The sequence below is a fragment of the Dipteris shenzhenensis genome, chromosome 6, assembly GCF_047967505.1.
Source record: "Dipteris shenzhenensis isolate YYH24624 ecotype China chromosome 6, Dip_SZ_1.0, whole genome shotgun sequence".
In the NCBI taxonomy this organism is placed as follows: domain Eukaryota; kingdom Viridiplantae; phylum Streptophyta; class Polypodiopsida; order Gleicheniales; family Dipteridaceae; genus Dipteris; species Dipteris shenzhenensis.
Genome location: NC_141601.1, coordinates 1,766,463 through 1,793,012, shown reverse-complemented (window position 1 = coordinate 1,793,012; position 26,550 = coordinate 1,766,463). Strand labels below are relative to the sequence as shown.

Sequence of the window (26,550 nt, the reverse complement as noted above, 5' to 3'; positions counted from 1 at the left end):
GCACGGAGAGCTCGGAGGAGACGGAGACAGAGGGAGAGTCAGCAGGTACGAGCAGCCCCAGGTACGAGCTCACAGTTGGCAGAGAGTTCAGACACAGGTGCAGGAGACCCCGGAAAGGGGAGATACAGAGGACCATCCGCAGGCAGGTCTTGACACTGTGCAGGAGATGGTAGCTCAGGGAGTTGAGACACACGTGCAAGATACCCCGGAAAGGGGAGATACGGAGGACCATCCGCAGGCAGGTCTTGACACTGTGCAGGAGATGGTAGCTCAGGGAGTTGAGACACACGTGCAGGAGACCCCGGAAAGGGGAGATGCAGAGGACCATCTGCAGGCAGGGCCTCACACTGTGCAGGAGACAACAGCTCAGGATTTGATGACTCTTGACACTTCTACCCCGGAGGTTCATTTATTGGTTTCTGAGACAGTTATCCAGCTGGAGGCTGCTCAGGCTGCGGACACGGTGATGGATGCCTCTTCACAGCAGTCCAGTGAGAGAGAGGTATTTCATGACACAGGTCAGAGCCAGAGCCCGCCGTCCCAGGATTTCATGCGCCTGTATGAGGTTCCCTCGAGACCTCTCTCTCTTCCCTGTCGCACAGTACCTTCTTTTGTTGCTATGTGGAGCGTCCTCTCAGACACCCCTCCCAGTACAGCCTCGTCCTCGCAGCTTTTCACTCCTAGCTTATCCAGATCTTTTGCGAGTGCGGTCACAAATTTCGCTCAGTACCCAGACAGGCGTGAGGGTTGGGAGATCCTAGCAGATGAGATTGAGCGAGATTTTCAGTCACCCTTGCGTACAGGCACCTCGTCACAGATTCTTCCTCTCCCTCTCACCTATTCCAGGTGTAGAGTTAGGACGGCTCAGCCTTTTTCAGCTCTTCTGACTCCTAGACCTGACCACAGGATGGTTGACAGAGATCTGCCCGTTGAGTTTTGGTCCTTTTTGGCTCGAGGGGTCTCCACAGACTCCCTCACTAGATTGGAACTTCTCCCGGTATTTTGTCGACGGTCAGAGGAGGTAGAGGAATACTTGGGATCTTTTACTCTATCCAGAGAGGGGCACATTCTTCGTTTCTCCGCAGGCAGCTTTCGTTCTCGGGGGAGCGAAAGCTGGTCGGCTGAGTTACTTGACAACGAGATTGATAGACAGCTTTTGAGCATGACTCAGTTCTCATCGGTTCACCGTATTGTCGGCTCGCAGATTCATTCTTGCCCTAGGACTCTTCGACCTGGCTTCGGTGGCAGGGCCTTTCTGTTTCTGTTCTTTGAGGTTCAGGGAGACTTCGATTTGCCCAGGAGTGCCAGTTGGTTTGACTTTCAGCTCCTTAGTTCGAGACAGAGTATTATTCCATTGGATGGAGCCATTTTACATGAGTTGGTGGAGCTTGATCAGAGATCGACTTTGGATAGTGCCGTCAGAGAGAGTCATTTGTGCCGCTGCCACTGGCATCCTATCACTTCCATCCGATGTCTAGGCTGTCCATCATTTCTTGGAATGTGAGAGGACTGAACGGCCGCAGATTTATTTCAGATGCAGATGGTCGTAGATCCGGAGTTCCTAGATTGCTGTTGCTTAGGGACTCCCTTCGATTTATTTCCTCAGGGTCCCCTCCAGACATTGTACTTATCCAAGAGCATAAGCTCTCCCAGGACAGGATTGACAGATGCAGATCCTTACTCAGAGGACAGAGCCGGACGTCTGCATTTCAGTTTCAGCCAGGTGGGCCCCAGAGATCACCCAAGAGGGTACACTAGTGGAGAGCAGGGCCTGCTATGTTATTCTTCAGATTGAGAGCACAGCAGTTGGTGTTCTCAATGTGTACGCTCCCACGGATTTAGCCCGCAGACGTGCATTTTGGAGACAGCTCAGAGAGTCCCTTCCTCAGGCAGACACTTGGATTCTCGGAGGAGATTTCAACATGGTTGAATTCTCTGAAGACAAGTCGGGCCAGACAGAGAGTGGGCTTTCTGATAGGGAGAGAGTGGAGTGGGATAGTTTTGTTTTGCATGCTGGACTTCATGATGCAGCTCGATTGGATGACTTTGGTCACTTGGCTGATAGTCTTCAGTTCTCTTGGTCTGGGGTTTGCCATGGCTCCCTCTCTTTGGCTAGGCTTGACAGGTTTTATATTGGCCATTGGGGCCAAGCCAGAGGAGGACAGGCCCGGGTTATGTTTTATCTGACCATGCTCCAATCCTATTACAGATTCTCCCTACCTCTCGATTGCAGAGCACATGCTTTGTGAGAGTTCCGGACTTTGTTTTTCAGGACACAGAGTTCGTGGAACAGTTGAGAGAGGCTTGGTTGACAGAGGACACTCCTGAGGATCAGGGTTGGTTGATGTGGGTAGAAGGGGCTTTGGCTAGAGTCAGCATGGCCTGCCAGTTGAGGGCAAAAGAGGAGAAGGAAAAGCTCAGAATCAGAGATCGGAACGCTAGAGTGGAGGTATCCAGACTTCAGAGATTGATTTAGAGCTTTCCTCATTCTCTTTTCATCAGAGGGCAGCTTTCAGAGGCTCAGGAGAGACTAGAGGAGATTCAGGGAAGGAGGGCCCAGTTCAGGTTTTACTCCCAGCAAACCTTCTGGATCCAGAAGGGGGATAGATGCTCTAGAGAGTTCTTCAGGGCAGTGGATCAGAGATACTCTTCAGATAGCCTTCGCAGACTTGTGGATGAGGCCGGGTATCTTCAAACGGATCCTCATCGTCTTGTTGAGATCACTTCTGATTTCTATTCCACTCTTTACACCGCCGATCCAGTCACCGAGGAGATGATCAGAGCCAGAGAGGAGATTTGGAGTCATGTCCCCCAGATAGTCTCAAACAGGATGAGTCATGTTTTGGATAGCCCGCTATCACTCATGGAGATCACAGATGCGTTACATGAGCTGCCTAGAGACAGATGCCCGGGGGAGGATGGTCTGTCGCCTCTTCTTTTTAGAGCTCTCTAGCATACGATTGGGCCTCATCTACTTTTTGCCTTTTCAGAGGCTCTTGATACTGGATCTTTGGGCAAGGCTTTATGCACAGGTATGATTTGTCTCATCCCGAAAGGGGGAGACAAGACAGTCCTACGAAATTGGAGACCCATTACACTTTTAGGGACAGCCTATAAGATCCTAGCAGAGACCTTGGCCCTTCGTTTAAAGCCTATGCTGCCAGATATCATCAGAGCTACTCAGACAGGATTTGTCCAAGATAGGAGTATCTTGGACAATATCTTCACTTTTTGGGAGGCCACTCACTGGGCGAAGGAGAGTCAGCAGGAGATTGCAGTTCTCCTTCTCGATTTTGAGAAGGCCTATGACAGGGTGGACTGGGGTTTCTTGGAGGGCACTATGAGGAGGCTAGGCTTCAGTGATAGATGGATTTTATGGATCTCCTCACTTTACTCTCACTCTTCTAGCAGGATGGTGGTCTGTGGAGGCAGAGGACCGGCTTTTCAGCTATCTAGATTGGTACGACAGGGATGCCCGCTTGCACCTTACCTTTTCCTTTTAGTAGCGGAGGCTATGGGATACTTTATGCAGGCTACCAGTCATGGCACTTTGGGCCTTCATCTACCTATCCGGCAGGAGCAGGAGCTTCTGGACACTGAGTTTGCTGATGATACGGCACTGAGAGTCAGAGGAGATGCATATAGTCTTGCTACTGCTGCGGATGCAATTGACAAGTTCTGCCTAGCCTCAGGGGGACTTGTCAATTGGAACAAATCAAAAGGCATCTGGACTGGAGCTCAGCAGGATACACCAGCATGGGGAGGAGACAGAGGCTTTGTATGGATACCCAGAGGCACCTCCACGAGATATCTAGGCTTCCAGGTTCTCATTGAGGTGTCCCCGACGCAACAGTTTGCCCCAGTTCTTGAGATTATCCGGAGAAAGCTAGCCTACTGGAGTACGGCTAGATTCTCTTTGGCCGAAAGAGCGCTGGTACTCAACCAGGTTCTACTAGCGACTATGTGGTACGTTGTGTCGTGTTGGTGCTTTCATGCTGACTCGATCCGTCAGGTGAGGAGATTGCTCCGAAACTTCCTGTGGAGTGGTGGTGATGGTTCTGAGGACACTAGGGCCAGGGTTTCATGGGATACTATCATCTTACCCGCCTCACAGGGAGGACTTGGAGTTCTTGATCCTGAGATGCAGAGCAGGGCCCTTCTAGTCAAACTTCTTGTTAGAGGTTTGACTCCAGGAGATCAGCCGTGGAAGCAGTTCCTACTGCATGGGATTCACCAGTGCACCCCCAGAGCAGCAGGCCAGTGCGCAGGTAGAGTCAGTTGGATCTTCCTGACGGATCAGCATTCTCAGCCTTCCTCACCACTAGTGAAGAGGCTTATTCAGATATGGGATCATTTTAGACAACACCTCATCAGAGCAGTTCCCTCCTCCAGAGAGGAAATTGCCCGACAGCCACTATATCATAACCCCCTGGTTCGGTATCAGGGATCTTCCTTTGGTATAGAACTTAGGACTCCTTTGGCCAAATGGCATGCTCAGGGGGTTGTGACAGTCAGAGATTGGTTTAGGGGAGGTGTGGAGATGTCGGAGGAGGTGATCAGAGATAGACACGGGCCACTTGGACAGATTGCTGCCACCAAATTACTGATCATGAGAGCTATTCCTCATAGGTGGAGGGATATGCTTACAGATCCAGACTATGTTCATCCCATCTCTACTTGGTCAGGTTGTTTTAGTGAGTCTGGGCTATGCATTGGAGCTCGTTTAGGACCGGCACCGTTTACTTATTTTGAGACGGATTCCTCTCATAGATTGTATCCCACTCAGCCACTGGATCGACAGGAGCTCCTTTGGCAGAGAGTCAGGGTCATTGGCTGCCTGGGTAAGGAATGGGCCACAGATCCGTCCAGGTTGACCATTGTAGAGGATCCTAGATGGAGACATTGGATTTTTCAAGGTCGACCTCTTGCGGAGCTCGACTGGGACCCAGGTGAGTGGGCGTGGCCTGCTCCGGTGGCAAGCGCTCGTCCTCTTCCTTTTTTCCAGTACTCGACGAGGGCAGGTTACAGGCTTTAGCAGAGAGACTCTCATCATACCATCTGCCTCACAACATTGGCACGCACAGGGACTTACTGCAGAGCTCTTGCAGAGCTACTAGACTCACTTTTGGGGCATCAGTAGAGCCAGGAAAGTCTCCTACTTCCTTTGGCTCACTATTCATAGGGGTATACCTGTGGATACTTGGCTTCAGCAGATGGGTAGACCCTCCTTGTGTATGCATTGTCAGCTTGCAGAGGAATCTAGTAAGCATTGTTTATGGAGCTGCCGCAGCTCTAGAGTGGTATGGACAGGTATCTTCAGGTTGTTCTCATATGTTACATCCGAGTCCTTTCTGATGACATGGGGTGCTGCCCTTTGGGGGAGAGGATCTGGAGCCTTTGCCCTCTATGAGTCAGAGCTAGGAGACCACGGTTTCTTCATGCAGTGTCGCCAGAGACGGGGTCCCACTGATGTTAGCATCATGGAGCCACAGGACTTACCTTTGATACCAGTAGCAGCTCAGGATTCCAGGCCTACTTCACCTGCAGGTTCAGCCTGGGAGGTGATTTCTAGCATTTCCCTATGGCGGATATGGTGTTCGCGATGTTCTTTTGTCCTTGGGGGTCATTTATGCACGGAGGCTGACATTCTTGCTTCCATTTGGGCGGAGATTATCTTCACTCTCAGGAGTCAGTGGGAGCGGTGTACAGGTACCTCTTTGGCAGCTCGTGGGAGACTTTTATCCTTCATGAGGACATGGGACTGCTCATTATTTTTTCATTTGACCCCTTTTGGGATGTCGTGGCATTTTAGACCACCACCATGGCTTTTTTGCCACATTGTTGAGGCTAGGGATAGAGTACTTTCTCTCCCTACTGTTGTATGATTCGTTTTGAATGGAATATATCACTTTCTTGTTAAAAAAATGAATGGAATAAATTATGTGTGTTGAGTCAATAAGGTTCTCTTCCTTAGATAGTCCTCCTAAAATGATGTATTGTTTTTATATTTATGGTGTTTGGCTCCATGTCCCTAATTAGTCCCTAGAGCCAAGAGGGAGATATACTATGGGAGCCATGTATGAAGGTATGCTTTTGCATTGCACTTGTCTTCCTTCGTTATCTACCCATTGCACGAGGCTTCAAGCTTAACTTGGAGCTTTGTTAGTGAAGTTGTAGGGGAGCAAAGAGTGAAGAAGTGAGAGTTTTGGACGGAAAAGTTAGGAAAGCTGTCATTTTCTGTTGGAAAGTCATTTTGGATCATTTGAAGCTTGTTTTTTGTGCTCTTTAGTGTTTTGAGTTGATAGGAACTTAGTTTGTGAGATTGCTAAGGAGTGTGTGATGTCCAAACACATAAAAAGACAATAAAAATGGTGATTCTTTCTGAAATTCGAAGTTGTTTTGTGTGCTAGAACCCACCCCTCAAGAAATCTTGCATTTTGGCTTGTGTCTCTTTATCAAGCCTGGCATGTGAGTTCCAGGATGTTGGTGCATTAGTCTCCCATGCATGCTGAGCCTCTGAGCCATGTTAGTTGAGCCTTTGAGTCTATATACCATGCTCACTAGCCTCTGAGCCATGCTCAGTTTCCTTTGAGATAGCATGGAAGCCATGTCTAGTTCTAGACTGTCGTTGCACAGTTCGATGACCGTCATTGTCATGATGTTGGTTTCTAGTAGTCTCTCACCTTGCCTTCATGGGGGGGTGTTAGAATATGAAGCCAAATGGAGTCAGTTTGGGGTGTTCTAGTGTGAGTTCTAGTCTAGTGTGTCTTATGGATGCCATGTGTCACATTGGGAGTTATCCCATATGCATAGGTATTCATATGTGTGTGTGTGCTCTTATATAAGAGCTGTACTTGTCTAGTGTCAAATTAATCAAGTATCAAGGTACAAGCTCTATGGTCTACATGTGAGTACTTTCATTTGTTCATTGCTTAGTCATTTCATTTCCATCTTTTATGTCTTTCTTCGAGTATCATTATCTCTCTCTCTAGCCTACCCTCTCTCTCTCTCCCTTCTCCACCATGTGCCTTCAGTGACAAAGGGGTGGATAAGGGTGACATAGGGTTGACATAAGGGTGAACAAAGGTGAACAAGGGGTGATATGGGGTGAACCAGAGGTGATAAGTGTGTGAACAATGAGTGAACAAGGGGTGACTTGGGTGTAAACATGGGGTGATAGAGGGATGAACAAGGGGCGACCTAGGTACTAACAGGGAGTAAACAAGGGGTGAAGGAGGACAAACAATGGGTGATATATGGGTGAACATGGGGTGACCTAGGGGTGAACAAGGAGTGAACATGGGGTGAACTAGATGTGAACATGGTGAACAAGGAGTGACCTAAGGGTGAAGAAGGGGTGAACATGGGTGAACTAGGGGTGACCTAGGTGTGAACATGAGGTGAACATGGGTGAACAAGGAGTGAACAAGGGGTCAAAATGGGGTGAACAATGGGTGACCTAGGTGTAAACATGGGGTGGCCGAGGGGTGAACATGGGTGAACACGAAGTGACCTAGGCGTGAACATGGGGTGAAAGAGGGGTGAACAAGGGGTAACCTAGGCGTGAGCATGGGGTGACAGAGGGGTGAACAAGGGGTAACCTAGGTGTCAACATGGGGTGACAAAGGGGTAAACATGGATAAACAAGCAGTGACCTAGGTGTGAACATGGGGTGACAGAGGAGTGAACATGGGGTGACAAGGAGTGACCTAGGAGTGAACATGGGGTGACAGAAGGGTGAACATGGGGTGAACAAGGAGTGACCTAGGAGTGAACAAGGGGTGACCTAGGTATGACAAAGGGGTGAACATGGGGTGACAGGGAGTGACCTAGGAGTGAACATGGGATGGTAGAGGGGTGAACCTGGGTGTGAACAAGGGGTGACCTGGGGGTGACATAGGGGTGAACAAAGGGTAACCTAGGTGTGAACAAGGGGTGACTGTCACGAGGACGTGAAATTATGAGACTTTGATTTACGACTCTCGTAATTTGCACGTGACTACCTTGAGCCTCTGGGGCGCGAGGGTCCGGCCATGGGGCGGGACTTGGGGAATTAAAATTTCCTAGTGGGCCCTTGGGAATTGTGAACGTGCACCCAGTTACTAGGCAATTAATTCCTAGGTCCAAAGTGTGCAACAAGGGGCCAAAACTGTGGTGCAATTAAAGATTGCTAATTTTAGCACAGGACTCCAAAAAGAGCAGAGAGCCCTGTTTTTGGGGACAGAAGGCCGTTCTAGAGGAGCCAGATCATCAGTTGTGAGCATCCAGAGCCTGCCAAGGGAAATTGCCATTAGCCAGGGCCAGCTCCAATGCATCCAGGGCCTGCCAGAAGAAATCGCACCTGATCCAGGAGCCTGTTGCAGATTTTGATTTTAGCTAGGGTGTCTTCTTTAGATTGCGATTTGATCAGGTGACTGCGCCCTATTCCAAGGCTGTTCTAGGTGATTCCAGGCTGTACAGGCTGCTGTAGAAGATTGTGATTTGCTTTTTCAGGCTTTCCAGGCTCTGCAGGAGATTTCGACTTGAATTTTAGAGCTTTCTGGGTGTTGCTGCTAATTTTGGTAACTTTTCAGGCGTGGGTGTTCTCTTCTAAGCTGCTTTTGGGGCTGTGCCAGAGCTGAATCAGCTTTTCTCTGCAAGATTTAGGGTTTTCTAGCCCTGGTGACTATCTTCTGTGGATACTGGGTAGAAGAAGGCTTGCTTTTTGCCTGCTTTTGCCATTCTCAGATTAGTTGCTGGATAGTTATTGCGTTTGGGTTTCTTTACTCGGCGAAGAAAGGTTGATTTATGCTATTGGGCAGTGGCTAGAGAGGCTATAGTTGAGGAAACCTGTTTGGAGGTGCTTTGTTAAATGATTGCACCAGAGTTTGGCTGTTGAGGGTTTGTCTTGCAGTTGTTCAGCCATGTCTGGCTGGTTGGGCACTTGGTTGCGCAATTGCAGGTGAGGCACATACAGTGGTGGATGCTTTTGGGGTCTTTGTTGCATGCTTTGGTTGGTTGAGGACAGAGGGTTGTCTAGTAATTGGATGCCATTTCACTCGACGAGGGCAGGTTACAGGCTTTAGCAGAGAGACTCTCATCATACCATCTGCCTCACAACATTGGCACGCACAGGGACTTACTGCAGAGCTACTAGACTCACTTTTGGGGCATCAGTAGAGCCAGGAAAGTCTCCTACTTCCTTTGGCTCACTATTCATAGGGGTATACCTGTGGGTACTTGGCTTCAGCAGATGGGTAGACCCTCCTTGTGTATGCATTGTCAGCTTGCAGAGGAATCTAGTAAGCATTGTTTATGGAGCTGCCGCAGCTCTAGAGTGGTATGGACAGGTATCTTCAGGTTGTTCTCATATGTTACATCCGAGTCCTTTCTGATGACATGGGGTGCTGCCCTTTGGGGGAGAGGATCTGGAGCCTTTGCCCTCTATGAGTCAGAGCTAGGAGACCACGGTTTCTTCATGCAGTGTCGCCAGAGACGGGGTCCCACTGATGTTAGCATCATGGAGCCACAGGACTTACCTTTGATACCAGTAGCAGCTCAGGATTCCAGGCCTACTTCACCTGCAGGTTCAGCCTGGGAGGTGATTTCTAGCATTTCCCTATGGCGGATATGGTGTTCGCGATGTTCTTTTGTCCTTGGGGGTCATTTATGCACGGAGGCTGACATTCTTGCTTCCATTTGGGCGGAGATTATCTTCACTCTCAGGAGTCAGTGGGAGCGGTGTACAGGTACCTCTTTGGCAGCTCGTGGGAGACTTTTATCCTTCATGAGGACATGGGACTGCTCATTATTTTTTCATTTGACCCCTTTTGGGATGTCGTGGCATTTTAGACCACCACCATGGCTTTTTTGCCACATTGTTGAGGCTAGGGATAGAGTACTTTCTCTCCCTACTGTTGTATGATTCGTTTTGAATGGAATATATCACTTTCTTGTTAAAAAAATGAATGGAATAAATTATGTGTGTTGAGTCAATAAGGTTCTCTTCCTTAGATAGTCCTCCTAAAATGATGTATTGTTTTTATATTTATGGTGTTTGGCTCCATGTCCCTAATTAGTCCCTAGAGCCAAGAGGGAGATATACTATGGGAGCCATGTATGAAGGTATGCTTTTGCATTGCACTTGTCTTCCTTCGTTATCTACCCATTGCACGAGGCTTCAAGCTTAACTTGGAGCTTTGTTAGTGAAGTTGTAGGGGAGCAAAGAGTGAAGAAGTGAGAGTTTTGGACGGAAAAGTTAGGAAAGCTGTCATTTTCTGTTGGAAAGTCATTTTGGATCATTTGAAGCTTGTTTTTTGTGCTCTTTAGTGTTTTGAGTTGATAGGAACTTAGTTTGTGAGATTGCTAAGGAGTGTGTGATGTCCAAACACATAAAAAGACAATAAAAATGGTGATTCTTTCTGAAATTCGAAGTTGTTTTGTGTGCTAGAACCCACCCCTCAAGAAATCTTGCATTTTGGCTTGTGTCTCTTTATCAAGCCTGGCATGTGAGTTCCAGGATGTTGGTGCATTAGTCTCCCATGCATGCTGAGCCTCTGAGCCATGTTAGTTGAGCCTTTGAGTCTATATACCATGCTCACTAGCCTCTGAGCCATGCTCAGTTTCCTTTGAGATAGCATGGAAGCCATGTCTAGTTCTAGACTGTCGTTGCACAGTTCGATGACCGTCATTGTCATGATGTTGGTTTCTAGTAGTCTCTCACCTTGCCTTCATGGGGGGGTGTTAGAATATGAAGCCAAATGGAGTCAGTTTGGGGTGTTCTAGTGTGAGTTCTAGTCTAGTGTGTCTTATGGATGCCATGTGTCACATTGGGAGTTATCCCATATGCATAGGTATTCATATGTGTGTGTGTGCTCTTATATAAGAGCTGTACTTGTCTAGTGTCAAATTAATCAAGTATCAAGGTACAAGCTCTATGGTCTACATGTGAGTACTTTCATTTGTTCATTGCTTAGTCATTTCATTTCCATCTTTTATGTCTTTCTTCGAGTATCATTATCTCTCTCTCTAGCCTACCCTCTCTCTCTCTCCCTTCTCCACCATGTGCCTTCAGTGACAAAGGGGTGGATAAGGGTGACATAGGGTTGACATAAGGGTGAACAAAGGTGAACAAGGGGTGATATGGGGTGAACCAGAGGTGATAAGTGTGTGAACAATGAGTGAACAAGGGGTGACTTGGGTGTAAACATGGGGTGATAGAGGGATGAACAAGGGGCGACCTAGGTACTAACAGGGAGTAAACAAGGGGTGAAGGAGGACAAACAATGGGTGATATATGGGTGAACATGGGGTGACCTAGGGGTGAACAAGGAGTGAACATGGGGTGAACTAGATGTGAACATGGTGAACAAGGAGTGACCTAAGGGTGAAGAAGGGGTGAACATGGGTGAACTAGGGGTGACCTAGGTGTGAACATGAGGTGAACATGGGTGAACAAGGAGTGAACAAGGGGTCAAAATGGGGTGAACAATGGGTGACCTAGGTGTAAACATGGGGTGGCCGAGGGGTGAACATGGGTGAACACGAAGTGACCTAGGCGTGAACATGGGGTGAAAGAGGGGTGAACAAGGGGTAACCTAGGCGTGAGCATGGGGTGACAGAGGGGTGAACAAGGGGTAACCTAGGTGTCAACATGGGGTGACAAAGGGGTAAACATGGATAAACAAGCAGTGACCTAGGTGTGAACATGGGGTGACAGAGGAGTGAACATGGGGTGACAAGGAGTGACCTAGGAGTGAACATGGGGTGACAGAAGGGTGAACATGGGGTGAACAAGGAGTGACCTAGGAGTGAACAAGGGGTGACCTAGGTATGACAAAGGGGTGAACATGGGGTGACAGGGAGTGACCTAGGAGTGAACATGGGATGGTAGAGGGGTGAACCTGGGTGTGAACAAGGGGTGACCTGGGGGTGACATAGGGGTGAACAAAGGGTAACCTAGGTGTGAACAAGGGGTGACTGTCACGAGGACGTGAAATTATGAGACTTTGATTTACGACTCTCGTAATTTGCACGTGACTACCTTGAGCCTCTGGGGCGCGAGGGTCCGGCCATGGGGCGGGACTTGGGGAATTAAAATTTCCTAGTGGGCCCTTGGGAATTGTGAACGTGCACCCAGTTACTAGGCAATTAATTCCTAGGTCCAAAGTGTGCAACAAGGGGCCAAAACTGTGGTGCAATTAAAGATTGCTAATTTTAGCACAGGACTCCAAAAAGAGCAGAGAGCCCTGTTTTTGGGGACAGAAGGCCGTTCTAGAGGAGCCAGATCATCAGTTGTGAGCATCCAGAGCCTGCCAAGGGAAATTGCCATTAGCCAGGGCCAGCTCCAATGCATCCAGGGCCTGCCAGAAGAAATCGCACCTGATCCAGGAGCCTGTTGCAGATTTTGATTTTAGCCAGGGTGTCTTCTTTAGATTGCGATTTGATCAGGTGACTGCGCCCTATTCCAAGGCTGTTCTAGGTGATTCCAGGCTGTACAGGCTGCTGTAGAAGATTGTGATTTGCTTTTTCAGGCTTTCCAGGCTCTGCAGGAGATTTCGACTTGAATTTTAGAGCTTTCTGGGTGTTGCTGCTAATTTGGTAACTTTTCAGGCGTGGGTGTTCTCTTCTAAGCTGCTTTTGGGGCTGTGCCAGAGCTGAATCAGCTTTTCTCTGCAAGATTTAGGGTTTTCTAGCCATGGTGACTATCTTCTGTGGATACTGGGTAGAAGAAGGCTTGCTTTTTGCCTGCTTTTGCCATTCTCAGATTAGTTGCTGGATAGTTATTGCGTTTGGGTTTCTTTACTCGGCGAAGAAAGGTTGATTTATGCTATTGGGCAGTGGCTAGAGAGGCTATAGTTGAGGAAACCTGTTTGGAGGTGCTTTGTTAAATGATTGCACCAGAGTTTGGCTGTTGAGGGTTTGTCTTGCAGTTGTTCAGCCATGTCTGGCTGGTTGGGCACTTGGTTGCGCAATTGCAGGTGAGGCACATACAGTGGTGGATGCTTTTGGGGTCTTTGTTGCATGCTTTGGTTGGTTGAGGACAGAGGGTTGTCTAGTAATTGGATGCCATTTCACCGTTTGGAGTTGAGTAGGGAATTATAGGGTGGGCTGGACGGGGAGTCTACAGGCATTGGTTTGCCTGTGGTGCAGCTTCCCAGAGACGTTTGTAATCAGCTGCTTGGCTTCAAATGAATGCCGCAAGGGGCGCCAACATTTAGGGCCAATCGGTGTCCTTGTATATGAGTAGGATCGCTCTAGCTCCCTTGTGATTTAATATCTGGTGCATAATTATTTGTCAATTTTCTATGTATGTTGTAATTAAGTGGATCCTACCACCCTTTACGTTGTTAAGGCTGGTTTCAGTGACCTAGGGGTGACCTAGGGGTGAACAAGGGGTGACATCGATGTGAACATGGGGTGACAAAGGGTGACATCGGGGTGAGCTAGGTATGAACATGGGGTGACAGAGGGCTTGATATTTCCATTTTAGCCAGAGAAGGAGGAAAAAGCCTCAATAACACTTTATTTATTTCCCACCAAAAGAGTACGACGTTGGTAGGGATATGGAAAAAGATACACGTTTTTTTAAATAAATAAAATCCAAATAAAATGAATGGCATTCATCATCCATAGAGAAATTCACTTTGTTGACCTCATGGCATGCGTATCCAATAGTCTGATGCTTGATCTGTGGAGACAGTAGACAAAGCTGTAGTAGGGTGATGTTGGGCCTGAAATCCATCAAATCTTCAATCAAAGAATAGAGCTAGATAGTAGCAATAGCCTTTTGTGCCCTCATACGCCGAGCTTTTGGCCGAGGGTCGAAGCTCATGCGAGGAAGAAAATGTAACTCTAAACTCTGCATTAGTGTCTCGTGTGGTGTCTCTTCCATCACCCGCTTCCCCTTTTCCTAAGCACCACCGGGCCTCACCCCCATCTCCTTCTCTTTGATGAGTATGCTTCCTGGGGAGAAAGTGGATGGGTCTGCTTGTGCCTCCTTCTCACACTTTTGTCCTAGAGTTGTCACCTCCATTGCAAACCTCACTGTTTTGGACTTGCGAGAAGGAAACTGAGTTGTGCTACCTTCATCTTCAGAACTAGATTGAAAACCTTTGGTGACACTCTTAACCACCTCCTGGTACCTTGAAGGCATAGATTGGCCACTTGGATTTTACGTACTTTTAGAGCTAGTGACAAGCCTTGATGGCTGTGAAGCCCTTTGGGTTCTCTCTAATGCACTAGCAGGAAAGGACAAGGGTGATGCATTCCTAGGCGCACTGTCAACCTTGCAGGAAGGAGGCGGGGATGCACCTCTAGTGATTGAGTTGGTACTGGTTGGTGATGAGGCCTCTGATGTTGGTGTTGAGTCGTCCTGACTATTATCACGTTTCATTTGTGACGACCTTGTCACAGCTCCCAACACTGCACCAATCAAATTGGGTTTGTCACCCTCCCTCGCCATTACAACGTCAACCCATTGCCATGCCGGTGAGCCCTCTTCTCTTGGAAGTTAGGTGGTTGAAGTGTGTGATGAGGCAAAACTTAACTGGGACAATTCCATCTTCATTGCTTCCCTTAGGAAGTCTTGTAGTGAGGCATGCTCAGGAAGTTTGTCGACCGTTCCATCTTCACCTTTAGCTCTACATTCCATGAGGAATTTGCTCACATGAGCTTCCACATCCTCATGAAGGTGCCTTTGAATTTTAGAGTCGTCACGTGGACCTTGTTGAGTAACTCGAGAAGTCTAACTCTTTATGCGGACTGAGAACCGCCATCCCCACCCCAGAGGCTGAAGCAGGTGCAAGAGTTGGAGGGCCTCCCGATGGAGCCGTGATGAGTGTGGGTGCTCCGAAGGATGAGACAACACCTCCTGTGGAGGACCACAATGGGGAAGTCACTACTAATGTAGCCATAGAGGAAGTGTACACAGATGGTACTGCATACACAGAGTGCCTCGGTGTTGCAAGGGTGAGAACATAGAAGACGTGGGGGTTAAAGAGGATGGGAAAGCAGTTGGGAAAGAGAGGGACTGAGTAGAAGTCATGTTGGAAGAGTAGGTAGTAGGGAAGGAAGGAGGTGGTGGAAAAGGCAGAATAGGTGTAGATGGAAAGGGAGATGAAACCTTCATGGCAAGTAAAGGCATGGCCAGAGCAAAAGTACCCCTGAGTGGGATTGATGTGGAAGTAAGATTTGCTAGGAACCCGAAGCTATGCATAACGGATGAGATAGCAGCTTGACTAGCAGATGTCGAGTTGGGAACAGAGGGAGTCACCACTCTCACAGAAGTGGTTGCTGATGAAGACATCGTTGCAAGAGGAGAGGGGTTGTCTTGACCTTGATGAGTCCCTGAGGAGCCTTCGTCCTTCGTACCTTCCTCTTTTACCCTCTCTCCTCTTTATACTTCTTCTTCTCTAGAGTCCGGATTCGCGACCACCAGGGATCCTGTTGATCCAATTCAATGAGAGTGTAGATGAAGTTACTTGCTCTGGCTACTACTCCAATGGGCTCACTTTGTACTCGCCCTGAGGACTTCGTGAACTTCTTCACACGTAATTCTTCTTGTACCGGGTTTGGTCTGCCAGGAATCTTTTCTCCACTCTCCTCGAGTACCTCCTAGTTCTCTCACTAGCTCCTTCAAAAGTTTCAAAACTAGTCGTCATAATACCTCTCTCTCAGGGATCCTAGAACACCATTTCCCTCGTGCTTTTCAACGCGAATAGTGTCCCACCGTTATCGCCATAGATTGTTTGAGGGGGGGGGGGTGTCCTACCACTTTCAGAAGTATTACCGGAGGCCTAGGGCCACTGGTGCGAGGAGCAAGCAGGACGTCCCATGGGTGTCATGGATGGTGCGTGGGGTGAGTGCTGGTCGATGGTGTCAATGATATGCGAGCGATACAAGTGCAAGAGTGATGTGAGCAAGAGAAAGACTAAAGAGGAACAAAGTCACAAGATCCAACCCTCGACATGAACGGAACAGAACTCCAACCACATGACACAATGTCCGTTATACCAGGTGAGGAGAGGAGGGGAGGAGAACACAATATAAAGAGATGTTAGAGGAGCGAGCAGAGATGGGAAGAAGCATAGTTCATTAGAAGGAATGAATCATGCGCTCATGAGAGTTACACCAGATAACCGATACACTAGGAGAAGATACACAATAGGTGAGCTCTTGGGTCTAGCCCCCCTCTCTCACTCATGCCCAAGAGCTCATCCTCCCTCCTTTGCCCCTCTTCACCTTCCCTCATTGGCTCCTTCTAGCTGGAAATCCCATTTCCCTCCTTCCTATTGGTTGTCTTCCTGTCTCCTTATCCATTCTGCCGCTTCGTCACTTGACGGCTTCTGCAACTCCCCAACCTCCTTTGAGTCAATGAAAAAAGTACTCCATGTGTACTCCTGTCTATTCCATGTGCACCTGACGCTAGTTGGTCGCGAGGAGTGGTGCACCACTTGTGCTCCTTAAATATTGGACTGCTTTCCATGTGCACCACATGTGCTCTCTTAGCTACTACATTCCAGTGCACCAATACTTCACTCTGGCGGATGATCGAGGGCGGGTCAGCTCTGCTGACCAAGGTTGGTCCAAGCTTGGCATGCCTAGTCCTGTACTCCTCGAGTCACGTACTGCTCCAATCATGCCCAAGTCATGTACCATTCCAGCCTCGTGCTGATAGTGTGACCAAGGTCTATCCATCCTTGACAAGTCGTTGTAGTGACCATGATGTGAACAAGGTGTGACCCAAGTGTGACCAAGGTCTAACCATCCTTGACATGATGCTTAGATGACCAAGATGTGAACAAGTTGTGATCCAGGTGTGACTCTTGGTGACTCCTAGTGACGAGGTTCGACCAATGAAGTACAACACTCCTTCACCTTCTTTTCAAAGAAAAATGCTTGTGACCGTTTGCAGTATCGTCGGCATCGAATCTTCTTTCCATCCTTCCATTTTTTAAAAGATGAAATGGAGGACTTTCTTATCAGCAGCATACAGAGGTGCACACCTTCCTCAGGAGGAGACTGGATGAGCAGTGTTAGATGGATTTTCACCTCAGCACACCTCAGATCACCTTCATCCCCTCTCATGGTTGCCATTCTGAAAGCTTGGGCTAGTTTCAGAAGCTCTCTTCGGAGGATTCCTCCTTCCTCCCGGGAAGAGATTGATAGGCAGCCCATCATGTGGAACGACAGTATTTTAGATGATCGTGGCAGACCACTGGGTGCCTCACTCTACATGCAGTGGGCCAGGTGGGAGAGGGGACCTGCTTCTTCTTTGGGATCTTGGAAAGCCTTCCGTAGGCTTCCAGAGGAAACCAAGTCAGGGTTGATAGGACATCTCAGGGGGAGTGCAGGGAGGATCTTGCAGATTGAGTCAGCCCTTCCAGAGGCTTGGATAGACACAGATGATATGCCTCTCACTACCTCCACTTGGGCAGGTACTTTCTCGAGAGGCGGGGTTCCACTTCAGGTCTTAGCCTTCCGAGGTGCACAGGAGGATGCTTTGGTTTTCAGTGTCCAGGATGGTGGCAGATTGCTCAGATCTACAGATGATATATTGCTTGAGTCTGCTTTTCAGCCTATCAGGGTCGTAGGCCTTTTGATGCAGGGATCAGATTCAGAGTGGTTCTTAGACCCTGACCCCCAGTTACTCTCCACCGGGTCTTGGAGACTTTGGCTCTATGGAGGAGTTCCCATTAGGTATTTACAGTGGGACCCCGGAGAGTGGGAGTGGATTGACGTGGGGCATCGAGAGAAGACCATCCCCTTCTTTCGTTACACGGTCAGTAATGCCAGGAGATTTCAGCTCAGTAGTAGAGGTTGGAGACCCTCCAGAGTTCCTCATTGGGAGACTTTTGGTATTACTGCGGATCAGCAGAGGTACTTCTGGAGGAGGCTCTGGAAATCCCACAGGAATAGAAAGATCACTATCTTCTTTTGGCTTTCTATTCATGGAGGGATTGCAGTGAACCTTTGGAGGTCCAGATTCGGAGCCGACCCTACTTGCCCTCGTTGCCTTTCTGCTTCGAAGTCTATTCAGCATTGCTTATGGGATTGCAGACAGGCGAGATTGATTTGGATGGGGATAGCCAGGATCTTCAGTCACTTTGCCCATTCCCCACTCTTTATGACTTGGGGCTCGGTGGCTTGGCTTTCTCTTACAGGACCTCAGGTTTTCTATGAGGGACTTGACTCCTCCCGGGCCATTTCAGTTCGACATCATCGGGTTGAGCTCTGCTCGTTGGATGTGGTTACACACCGTCCTTTTACAGCTGTACATGCCTCTGTGGATACTTCTTGGGAGATTATAGCGAGCATAGCAGCCTGGCATATCTGGAGATCCAGATGCACAGAGGCTATGGAGGGTACTCAGGTTCATCCCTCGCACACATTGGCTAGTATCTGGACAGACATCGTACACACTCTGATGGCCGTATGGACGGGCATGCAGGGGGACTCCCGTGCAGCCTCAGCTAGGAGGGCTTCTTTCTTCAGGGAATGGAAGGATTCTCCTTTCTTCTCTGAATCTACTACAGGGTTGAGATGGCACTTTCAGCCTCAGCCTTGGTTTCTTTCCACCTCACTCTGAGGGGGTTTTTTATTATCCTCATGATTTCATGATGTATTCCGCTTTGAGCTTGCTCTCGCGGGTTTTTGTTCTTACTTAATAGAAGTCTTTTTCATGAAAAAAAAAAAAAAAAAAGATGAAATGGAATTATCCATGTATTCATCTTTGTTAATGTTTTTGTCCTTGTTTTCTGTGATCTTTTTTAAACAATAAGGCCACCATATTTTCAAATTTGGTTATGCAACTTGAAGAACTTCTAGGGAAGACAGAAATTGTGTTACATTTTTCCTACTCTTGATTAGGACTATTACCTTTTCCTCATCATCAGGCTCAGTTTTAAGACTTGTGAGTATATGATCTCATCGTTGTTTGACATTTTAAGCTCATTAAATCTAAGCTTTAAAACATTAGAGTTGGTAATTTTGTTTCCATCCAGCTTGCTCCATACTTTTCTTTTTTTGCGGGAAAAGGACTTCTATTAAAAGTATGAACAAAATCCGCGAGAGCAAGCTCAAGGCAGAGATACCAAAAACCCCCTACTAGAAGGGACCACTAAAAAGCTCCTCAAAGCAAACAAGAAATAAACCAAGGCTGAGGCTGAAAGTGCCATCTTAACCCTACTGTGGACTTGGTTGCTCCATACTTGGTTGGCCGATGATTTGAAAGAGATATGATGTATGAGAGAGTCAACAAGAGTAAGGCTGATGATGGCAATCCCCACTGATTGCGTTGCTTCCAAGCTTTGAATTCCATAGCTTCTAGTGGAGGAGCTTCCTCATCGCTAGAGACTATCTCCCATATCCCTTTTGACATTAGAAGAAGCTGCACCTTTTTTTTCCAAGACAAAAATTCCCGTGCTTGAGAATTCTCTACTGTAGACATGAAGAAGCTGCACCTTTCTTTTCCAAGACAAAAATCCCATGCTTGAGAATTTCTCCAATGTAGACATGGAGAGAAAAGATATTGGTAGGGTCATTGCAAAAGCAGCATCAAACTGTATGGGTAGAATTTCTTGGACATGGAGGCTACATGATGGAGAGCAAATGTAAGTTAAGATTCAGTCGATTCACATTAATATGGAGGCACAAGTACATGCCTCTTTTATAGGCAGAGGATCCTTATCTTATGACTCAATCAACACACACCTAACATCATTGATGATGTCAAACACAAGTACATTGCATCAAATGATGTCTATTTAAAAGACTTAGACCACTAGAACCCATTCACATCGACATAAACCAAACCATAACCCTCTTCACAATGTATACTCTACAATTCCAACATGTACAATAACTTGCAAACTCACTGAGAGTGATTGAGAAGCATAGGTTGGGTCCCATTTAACCAAATCTACCATGTGATGAGACTAGCATGATCTCCCAAGCTGAGTCTATGGAGGGGCCCTTACATTTGTGCAAGGAAACTAGCAGTGCATCTAGAGATAGACTAAGGGGCTTCCTTGACAATGACAATGGCTCTATCAAAATTTGCTCTATCATGGAAGATCTATAGATTTGAGTATGTGAGCCAGGCCAACAATCCCCTAGTGATGTAGAAAAGTGTGCAATGCTCCTTTGGGGCTTCTGTGCACTCCCAAATGCAATGCTGAATGGACTCCAAAATTGTGAGCTCGAGCATGTGGACTTGCTCCAAAGGTCTATGTCTAGAAGAGCTAGAAGTGTATGGAAATCTCTCTCCTTTGGCAGGATCACCTAAAGAGAGTCTCATGGGAAGGTGATGCCAAAGAAATCCCAATGTGCTCTTTGTGTGAGAATCTTGGGTAAACTTTGGAGCTAGCCTCACCATCAACCATCACTGAACCTGACCACTATTATTGTACGAAGAGAACATCCTCAATTAGCTCTTGCTTTGATGGTCTGATTAGTGTCCAACCCTTTGCAACCTCGTGGAGAACTATTTCACCTCCCTGGTCCCAAAGAATGCAAATGACGTATAGGGGAACATTGTGCGCCTGAGAACACATCTAGCCAGTACTCTTTGCTTAATCTGCTCCCTGAAGCCATTCAAGGGGTATAACATAGTCAATATGTCAGGTTTTTCTATGAGTGCCACGTAAGTCAAGAGTGATAGCATGATAATAGGGAACTCCCTGAAGACTCTCCAAGCAATCACAATGGAGGTGATTCCCCCTCTCCCATCTAGACCATCATGTATCCCAAATAGTCTAGTGGACATCCTATTTCACATCGACGAAAAGCTCGTTTCACATGATGGATTGTCTGTCCCTCTCATGCATATGAGGGTTGCTATAAGCTGTTGTCAGGCTTTGATGATTGCCTGCCAAGAGGGGGGATAATAGAAGTTGGATGAGGGCATCCGTGAATACCTATTTCATGCTCAGCATCCAACCTCCATTTTAGGGAGTGCACCTCTGAATCTGCTGCATGAAGAAATACTTCCAAGTCTCAATGATATTGGCCACCCTCACCCAAGGCCAAAGTGATAGTGCTCTATGAAGACAACACTAGTTGAAGGGAGCACCTGGTTTGGCTCCCAGATACCTACACATAGCAAAGTACGAAGAAATGAATGTAGGATCTAGGATGGAGATGGAAAGATGGGAGCATGCTCCTTGCTTCCAACCGATTATTCCAAAGAGTCTTTTGAAGTCATCTAATGTGATGTAATTCAAATGCCTCGGATGGTTGTGCTGCACTTGTGAAAGGAACATTTATCAATCACAATAGTTGTTGTTTATGTATTTTTGCAGATTTTTGCTTATGATAATATTATATCTTATTTCTTTTGACTTGATGTGTTAGATTTTCTTAGAGGTAAAAAAATATGAATGACTTGGAGGTTACTGTTATTACAAGGTTTAAATATTTCAGTTTTGATAGAGGTGCACATGTGAGGAAAGGAAAGTTGCACTGCTCTGTTTTTTTGGGTATCTTACTACTACTAGTCACATAAATTAAATTCAATTAATTAGTATGTATCTCTCTCCTAATCATTAATTATGTTAATTAACCTAAGCCTCTCCCGTCTCTCCCTCTCTGCCTCTCCTTACCTCTCCGCTCACGCCTCTCCTTACCTCTCCGCTCCCCTTCTTTGCTCACGTTCTCCATTCCCCTCTCTCCCTTTGCCCAGCCTCCTCTCCTATCCTGCTGCCTCTCCAGCCGCTCCATCTTCTCTCCCTCCACTCAGCCCTCTCCACCCTCTCCTCTCCCTCTCCCACCCCTTCCTCCCTCTATCTCCCTGGACTCAGCATTTATAGACCCGACGCGACTTCTGGAGACTTCCTCTCATGCAGCTTCTAGAGACTTCGTCTCATGCATACTTATAAACCTTAATCGGCGTTAATCAGCACATAAATTTTATACCACTCCCCTCCCCCTTGCCACACTAATTAATTGAATTTCTCTTTTTTCCTCATTGGGGGATCCTAATCACATGATCCCTTGTAGTGCTTTTAAATTATTGAAAGCGATCTTCTTTCTTCACCTTTCAGGCTGGAAGCCAAATATGGTGGACATGGGAAGTTGAAGATGTGTTTCTCAATGTGCGAACAGGAAGTAAAAATGCAATGAAGCAATTTAGCACCAAATGTACCGAACAGCTTATTGATCTCGTTGCAATGGTCCGATCAGATCTAAGCTCATTGCAGAGAAAAAAGGTACCCTTTGAATATCTACGTAAATGTGTTCTGCTGGTCTTATTTCTCAAAAAGTAGTTTTATTCTTAGTATTGGAGAAACTTGTCCAATGATTTTCTATCCTACTGCTCTTTTTTCAATAAAAAGACTTCAATTAAGTATGAAAGAAACCCCAAGCACCAATTGTTGAGAAAATATTATTGCTAGTGTTTTGGAAAGTGACCTTGTTAGCCAGCAGCTGCCCATCATGATTGAACCTCTTCCCCCCCCCCCCCCAAATTCGTCTCCCCCTCTATCTTCCTTCTTTCAGCCCTGCTCAGCCCCAGGCTCTTCAAGCTGATCTTTTGCGTCTGTTTGTCTATACAGTTGGTCGTACGGTGCCCGTACATAGGGAACACAGGTTTGTACAATTTGTACAGCTTTCGCCTGCAAATTTTGCACGTTTTTCCATACAGTGGGCCATACATAGGGCCATACAATCCGTACAAGTTCTCACTTACAAAGCTGTGCATTATGTACAAATTTAGTGTTAGGAAATGGAGTCAAGTTGAGTCAGTTTTGGTATGTTCTAGTGAGTCCTAGTGTGAGTTTTATAGTACTCGGTGTCTAGGAGTGCCACATGTCATATTGGGAGTTATCCCATATACATTTGGTACTAAGTGTGTGTGTGCCTATCCTATATACATATGGTACTATTGGGAGTTATCCCACATACATTTGGTACTAAGTGTAAAGGCATTGTATTTTCACTTGTCAAATCAATCAAGCATCAAGCCTCTTTGGTTATGTAAGTACTTTTCTTTGGTTGTTCATTTCTTTCTAGCATTTCATTTCCTTTCGCTTTCCATTTCCATTTCATTATGGTTGCTATTTAGCCTAGCCTAGCATGCCTCCTATCTAGTTCCATCATTTAGTAGCTTTGAGCTGGAACTTGAGTTGGAATTCTGTAAGCTTCCATTTCGTTTCTAAACATTTGGCTTTTATTTTACAAAGGCTGCAAGCTTCAATCAGATCCAAGGAAGTGTTCCCAGCTTCCTTTTTAAAAATCTATAGCCTCATTTTCAAATTCTTGGTAGCTTCTCCTCAGCTCTTGGTCCCAAAACAGCTTCACAACTCCGCTTGCTTTAGTTCACTCCCCTCCTCTGCTCTCACCCTCTCCATTCTCTACTCTCTACTTCTTAGCAGCTTCTCCTCAGCTCTTGGTCCAAAACAGCTTCATAACTCAGCTTGCTTGAGTTCAATCCCCCCCCTTTGCTCTCACCCTCTCCCTTCTCAACTCTCCTCTCTCACCACCTCCATCTCTTCCCTTCTCCCTCTCAGCCTCTCCCTAGCCTCTCTCTCCTCTCAACCTCTCCCTCTCAGCTCTCAGCCTTTCCCCCCTCTCAGCCTCTCTTAGCCATTCCCTATCTCAGCCTCTCATCTTCCCTTAGATTCTAGCTTTGCCCTTTTCCCTCAACCCTCTCTGATCGGATGGATCTATCATTGGTTTGAATTGGCCTTCCACCTTTGATTTATGAATGGCAACCCATCTAGTCAATTCTCGTCCACTACCACCGGCTGCGACAACATGTATCTTTGTAGAGATATCTACAATGATATGGTGTTGTAGACCATAAGTCAACTATATGGTTGACCAGTACTTGGATTCTATATATACCAAGTACTTGTATTATTTCATTTGAACACTTCAATTGGAGTTCACTTGTGTTCACTTCTTGTTCTCTTGTGTTCACAACCCTTCTCCATTCTTGTTCCTACATGTGGTATCAAAGCTAGTCCTTCCAGCCCTGTCACTTGCTTCCCCGCTCTCCCACGTGCTCCTATTGCACTTTTCTCATGGAGAAGAAGTTAGTTCTTTCTGGTCGACTTCTCTTTTGGCTGTCTGGAGCTCCCACGAGCTTTGTGTGATCTTGAGCTTCAGTTTTGTTGTGAGATTTTGCACCAGGAAGCATTCCTTAGTTGGGCAACTTCGTTTTACGTCGTGCCGCGCACAGTTTTTTCCAGCAATTTCAGATACCGGAAGTTGTGTAGCTGCGTCAGGCAACCCGAAAGAGTTGTAATCAGTCGTACTAGGGTTTTATCTCCCTTTCGAAACTGTTCGTGCTATCATAATTTCATTTTGAGCAATAGATCAGAAGATACCAGCAATATCATTTATTTTTTTTAGGCAAAGAAAATTTGATTATATTCTAATCATATGATTTGTACAATGTTGTCAAAACTTGACAAAATGTTCTCCTCTAAAGAGGGATAGCTGCATACAAAATGACCTCTGTCTAGTAGTAAGAGAAAGCAAAACCAATAAGATAAACTTAAAAAGAGGAAGCTATGTCTCATAATATGATCCCAAGTTGACTCCTTGCCTAACCAAGAAAGAGACAGTGTGCTGTAGTTAACAGAGTGATCCAAAAGAGAGTTGCTGATCTGGCATCCTTCAAGGCAGCGCAAACAGTAGTGTCCTGGACTTGTGTACAGAGGATCAGTAGCAGGGAAACAGTAGCCAGTGGAGGTACTCTAGTCTACAGGTTCTGTTTTGACTGGAAAGAGTGAAGGGAGGAGTTGGGCCTGCATGTCCACTCCTGAGTTAGAGCATCTCCCTGCCTCTTGGATGTGCTCTTCCAGTTCTGCTTGAAGTTGGGATACCTGGTCATTGTAGTTATGGTATTCTTGTTAAGAAACTTAGCCTGGGCCACAGCAGATAATGATCAGTTAGTAAGCATAAAGCATTCATACCAATTAACAAAGAGCTGTTCAGAATGCATGATCTCATCACTGAACTGAAAAGCATTTCTGGATATCCATATAAACCATAGTGCATATGCTATGATGTGTGTCCATGTGGCATAAGGTATTTTGAGTGCATCCCCCAATATAATGGCCTTCCAATTTATAGGTTCTCCAATTCTTATTTGCACATACTTCTAAACTTTTCTTGCTCTGGGGCAAGCAATGAAGAGATGGAAGATGTCTTCCTTGGTCTTCACACAATATTTGCATGTGTCATCTCCCTTGCCAATGCTGAGACTTCTATAGTTGGTACAAACTGCCTTATATAAAGTTAACCATAAAAGAGTAGACATTTTCTCAGGGATTCCTCTATTCCATTTTCTTTCATTGTCAGCGTTGTTCCACCTATTGTTTAGTTTAGCAACAATCTCCTCTATGAAGGAACATGGTGGAAAGAGGGAGAAAGAAAGAAAGTGTATTATTGTCCACTAGAGGCCAAAATGGGCCCATGGTGGAGAGAGAGAGAAAGTGATACTCAAAAGGAGACATAATGAAATGGAAATGAAATGACTACAGCAATGAACAAAAATGAGAGTACTCACATGTAGACCAAAGAGCTTGTAGCTTGATACTTGATTGATTTGACACTAGACAAGTACAGCTCTTATATAAGAGCACACACACACATATAAACACCTATGCATATGGGATAACTCCCAATATGACATGTGGCATCCATAGGACACACTAGACTAGAACTCACACTAGAACACACATTTTTGACTCACTTTGGCTTCATATTCCAACACTATATACCTTCAGAAGGTGTGGGTATAGGTAAGAGAGATGAGCTACCAACCCATCTAAACTCTCTAGTGTAATTAAGTATTCTGCCCCCCTTCCAAGTGATGTCCCCATCCCACAATTGTATTCTTCCCATGATCAGCCTTGATCTAAATTTTGCAGTCTGAATTCTCTTCTTATCTCCAACCAGTTCTTTCATCTAACATTATTCTTGTCCCATAGGTCCCCCCAACAAGAAATTCCCTTCTTCACTAAGTGCCATGCTCTCAGAAAGTTATTGTCCCTTAGTTGTTGTTTTGGAAAGAAGGTAGATACCCATATGGAATCCATAGTCATGAAGCTTCCTTTCCTAGAGAGAGTGATATAGCATTGATCTGTTCAAAGGCCCCCCACAGGGATTTCCACAACTGTCTCCCTTTGATAGTGCAAGGTTCTGGGTTTCCAATGGCTATTAATAGGGGATAGTCCTTCCATCTAGGAGCTCTGAGAGGTCTGACATGTTTGAAGTTCCTGAGGAGAAGGTTAGCCCAATCCCTTTCAGGGTTAGTGATGGCTTTAATTATCCACGTAGCTGCTAATTTATATGCTGCCAGTTGGATATTTGTGACACCCAATCCTCCTTCCTTTCTTGGTCTAGTTTACGTTTTGCTGATGTTTATTGATTTTCGTATAGCTCGCATCTCCACCTTGCCATTTGACTTGCCCTCTTTCCCGTTGCCTCTCCAAATCGCCACTTGCATCTCTAGCTCCAGATTTGACTTGGTGGTTTGACTTTTGCTCCTGATTCAGCTCGTGATCATTGCTTCAACTCATTTTCAGCGTAATTGGCTTTTGACACTCCTGGAGCTGCGAG

The 26,550-nt window shown here is 46.5% G+C and overlaps 1 protein-coding gene across 1 annotated transcript in view; it reads left to right on the top strand.

Moving 5' to 3' along the window:
- The window catches only part of LOC147900632 (dynein-1-alpha heavy chain, flagellar inner arm I1 complex-like), a 714,561-nt gene that overhangs the window by 468,879 nt on the left and 219,132 nt on the right, over positions 1 to 26,550 (top strand). Inside the window, exon 31 of the mRNA XM_087375690.1 lies at positions 22,023 to 22,187. Within this exon, the coding sequence (XP_087231816.1) occupies positions 22,023 to 22,187 (165 nt within the window). The remainder of the gene's footprint in view (positions 1 to 22,022; positions 22,188 to 26,550) is intronic.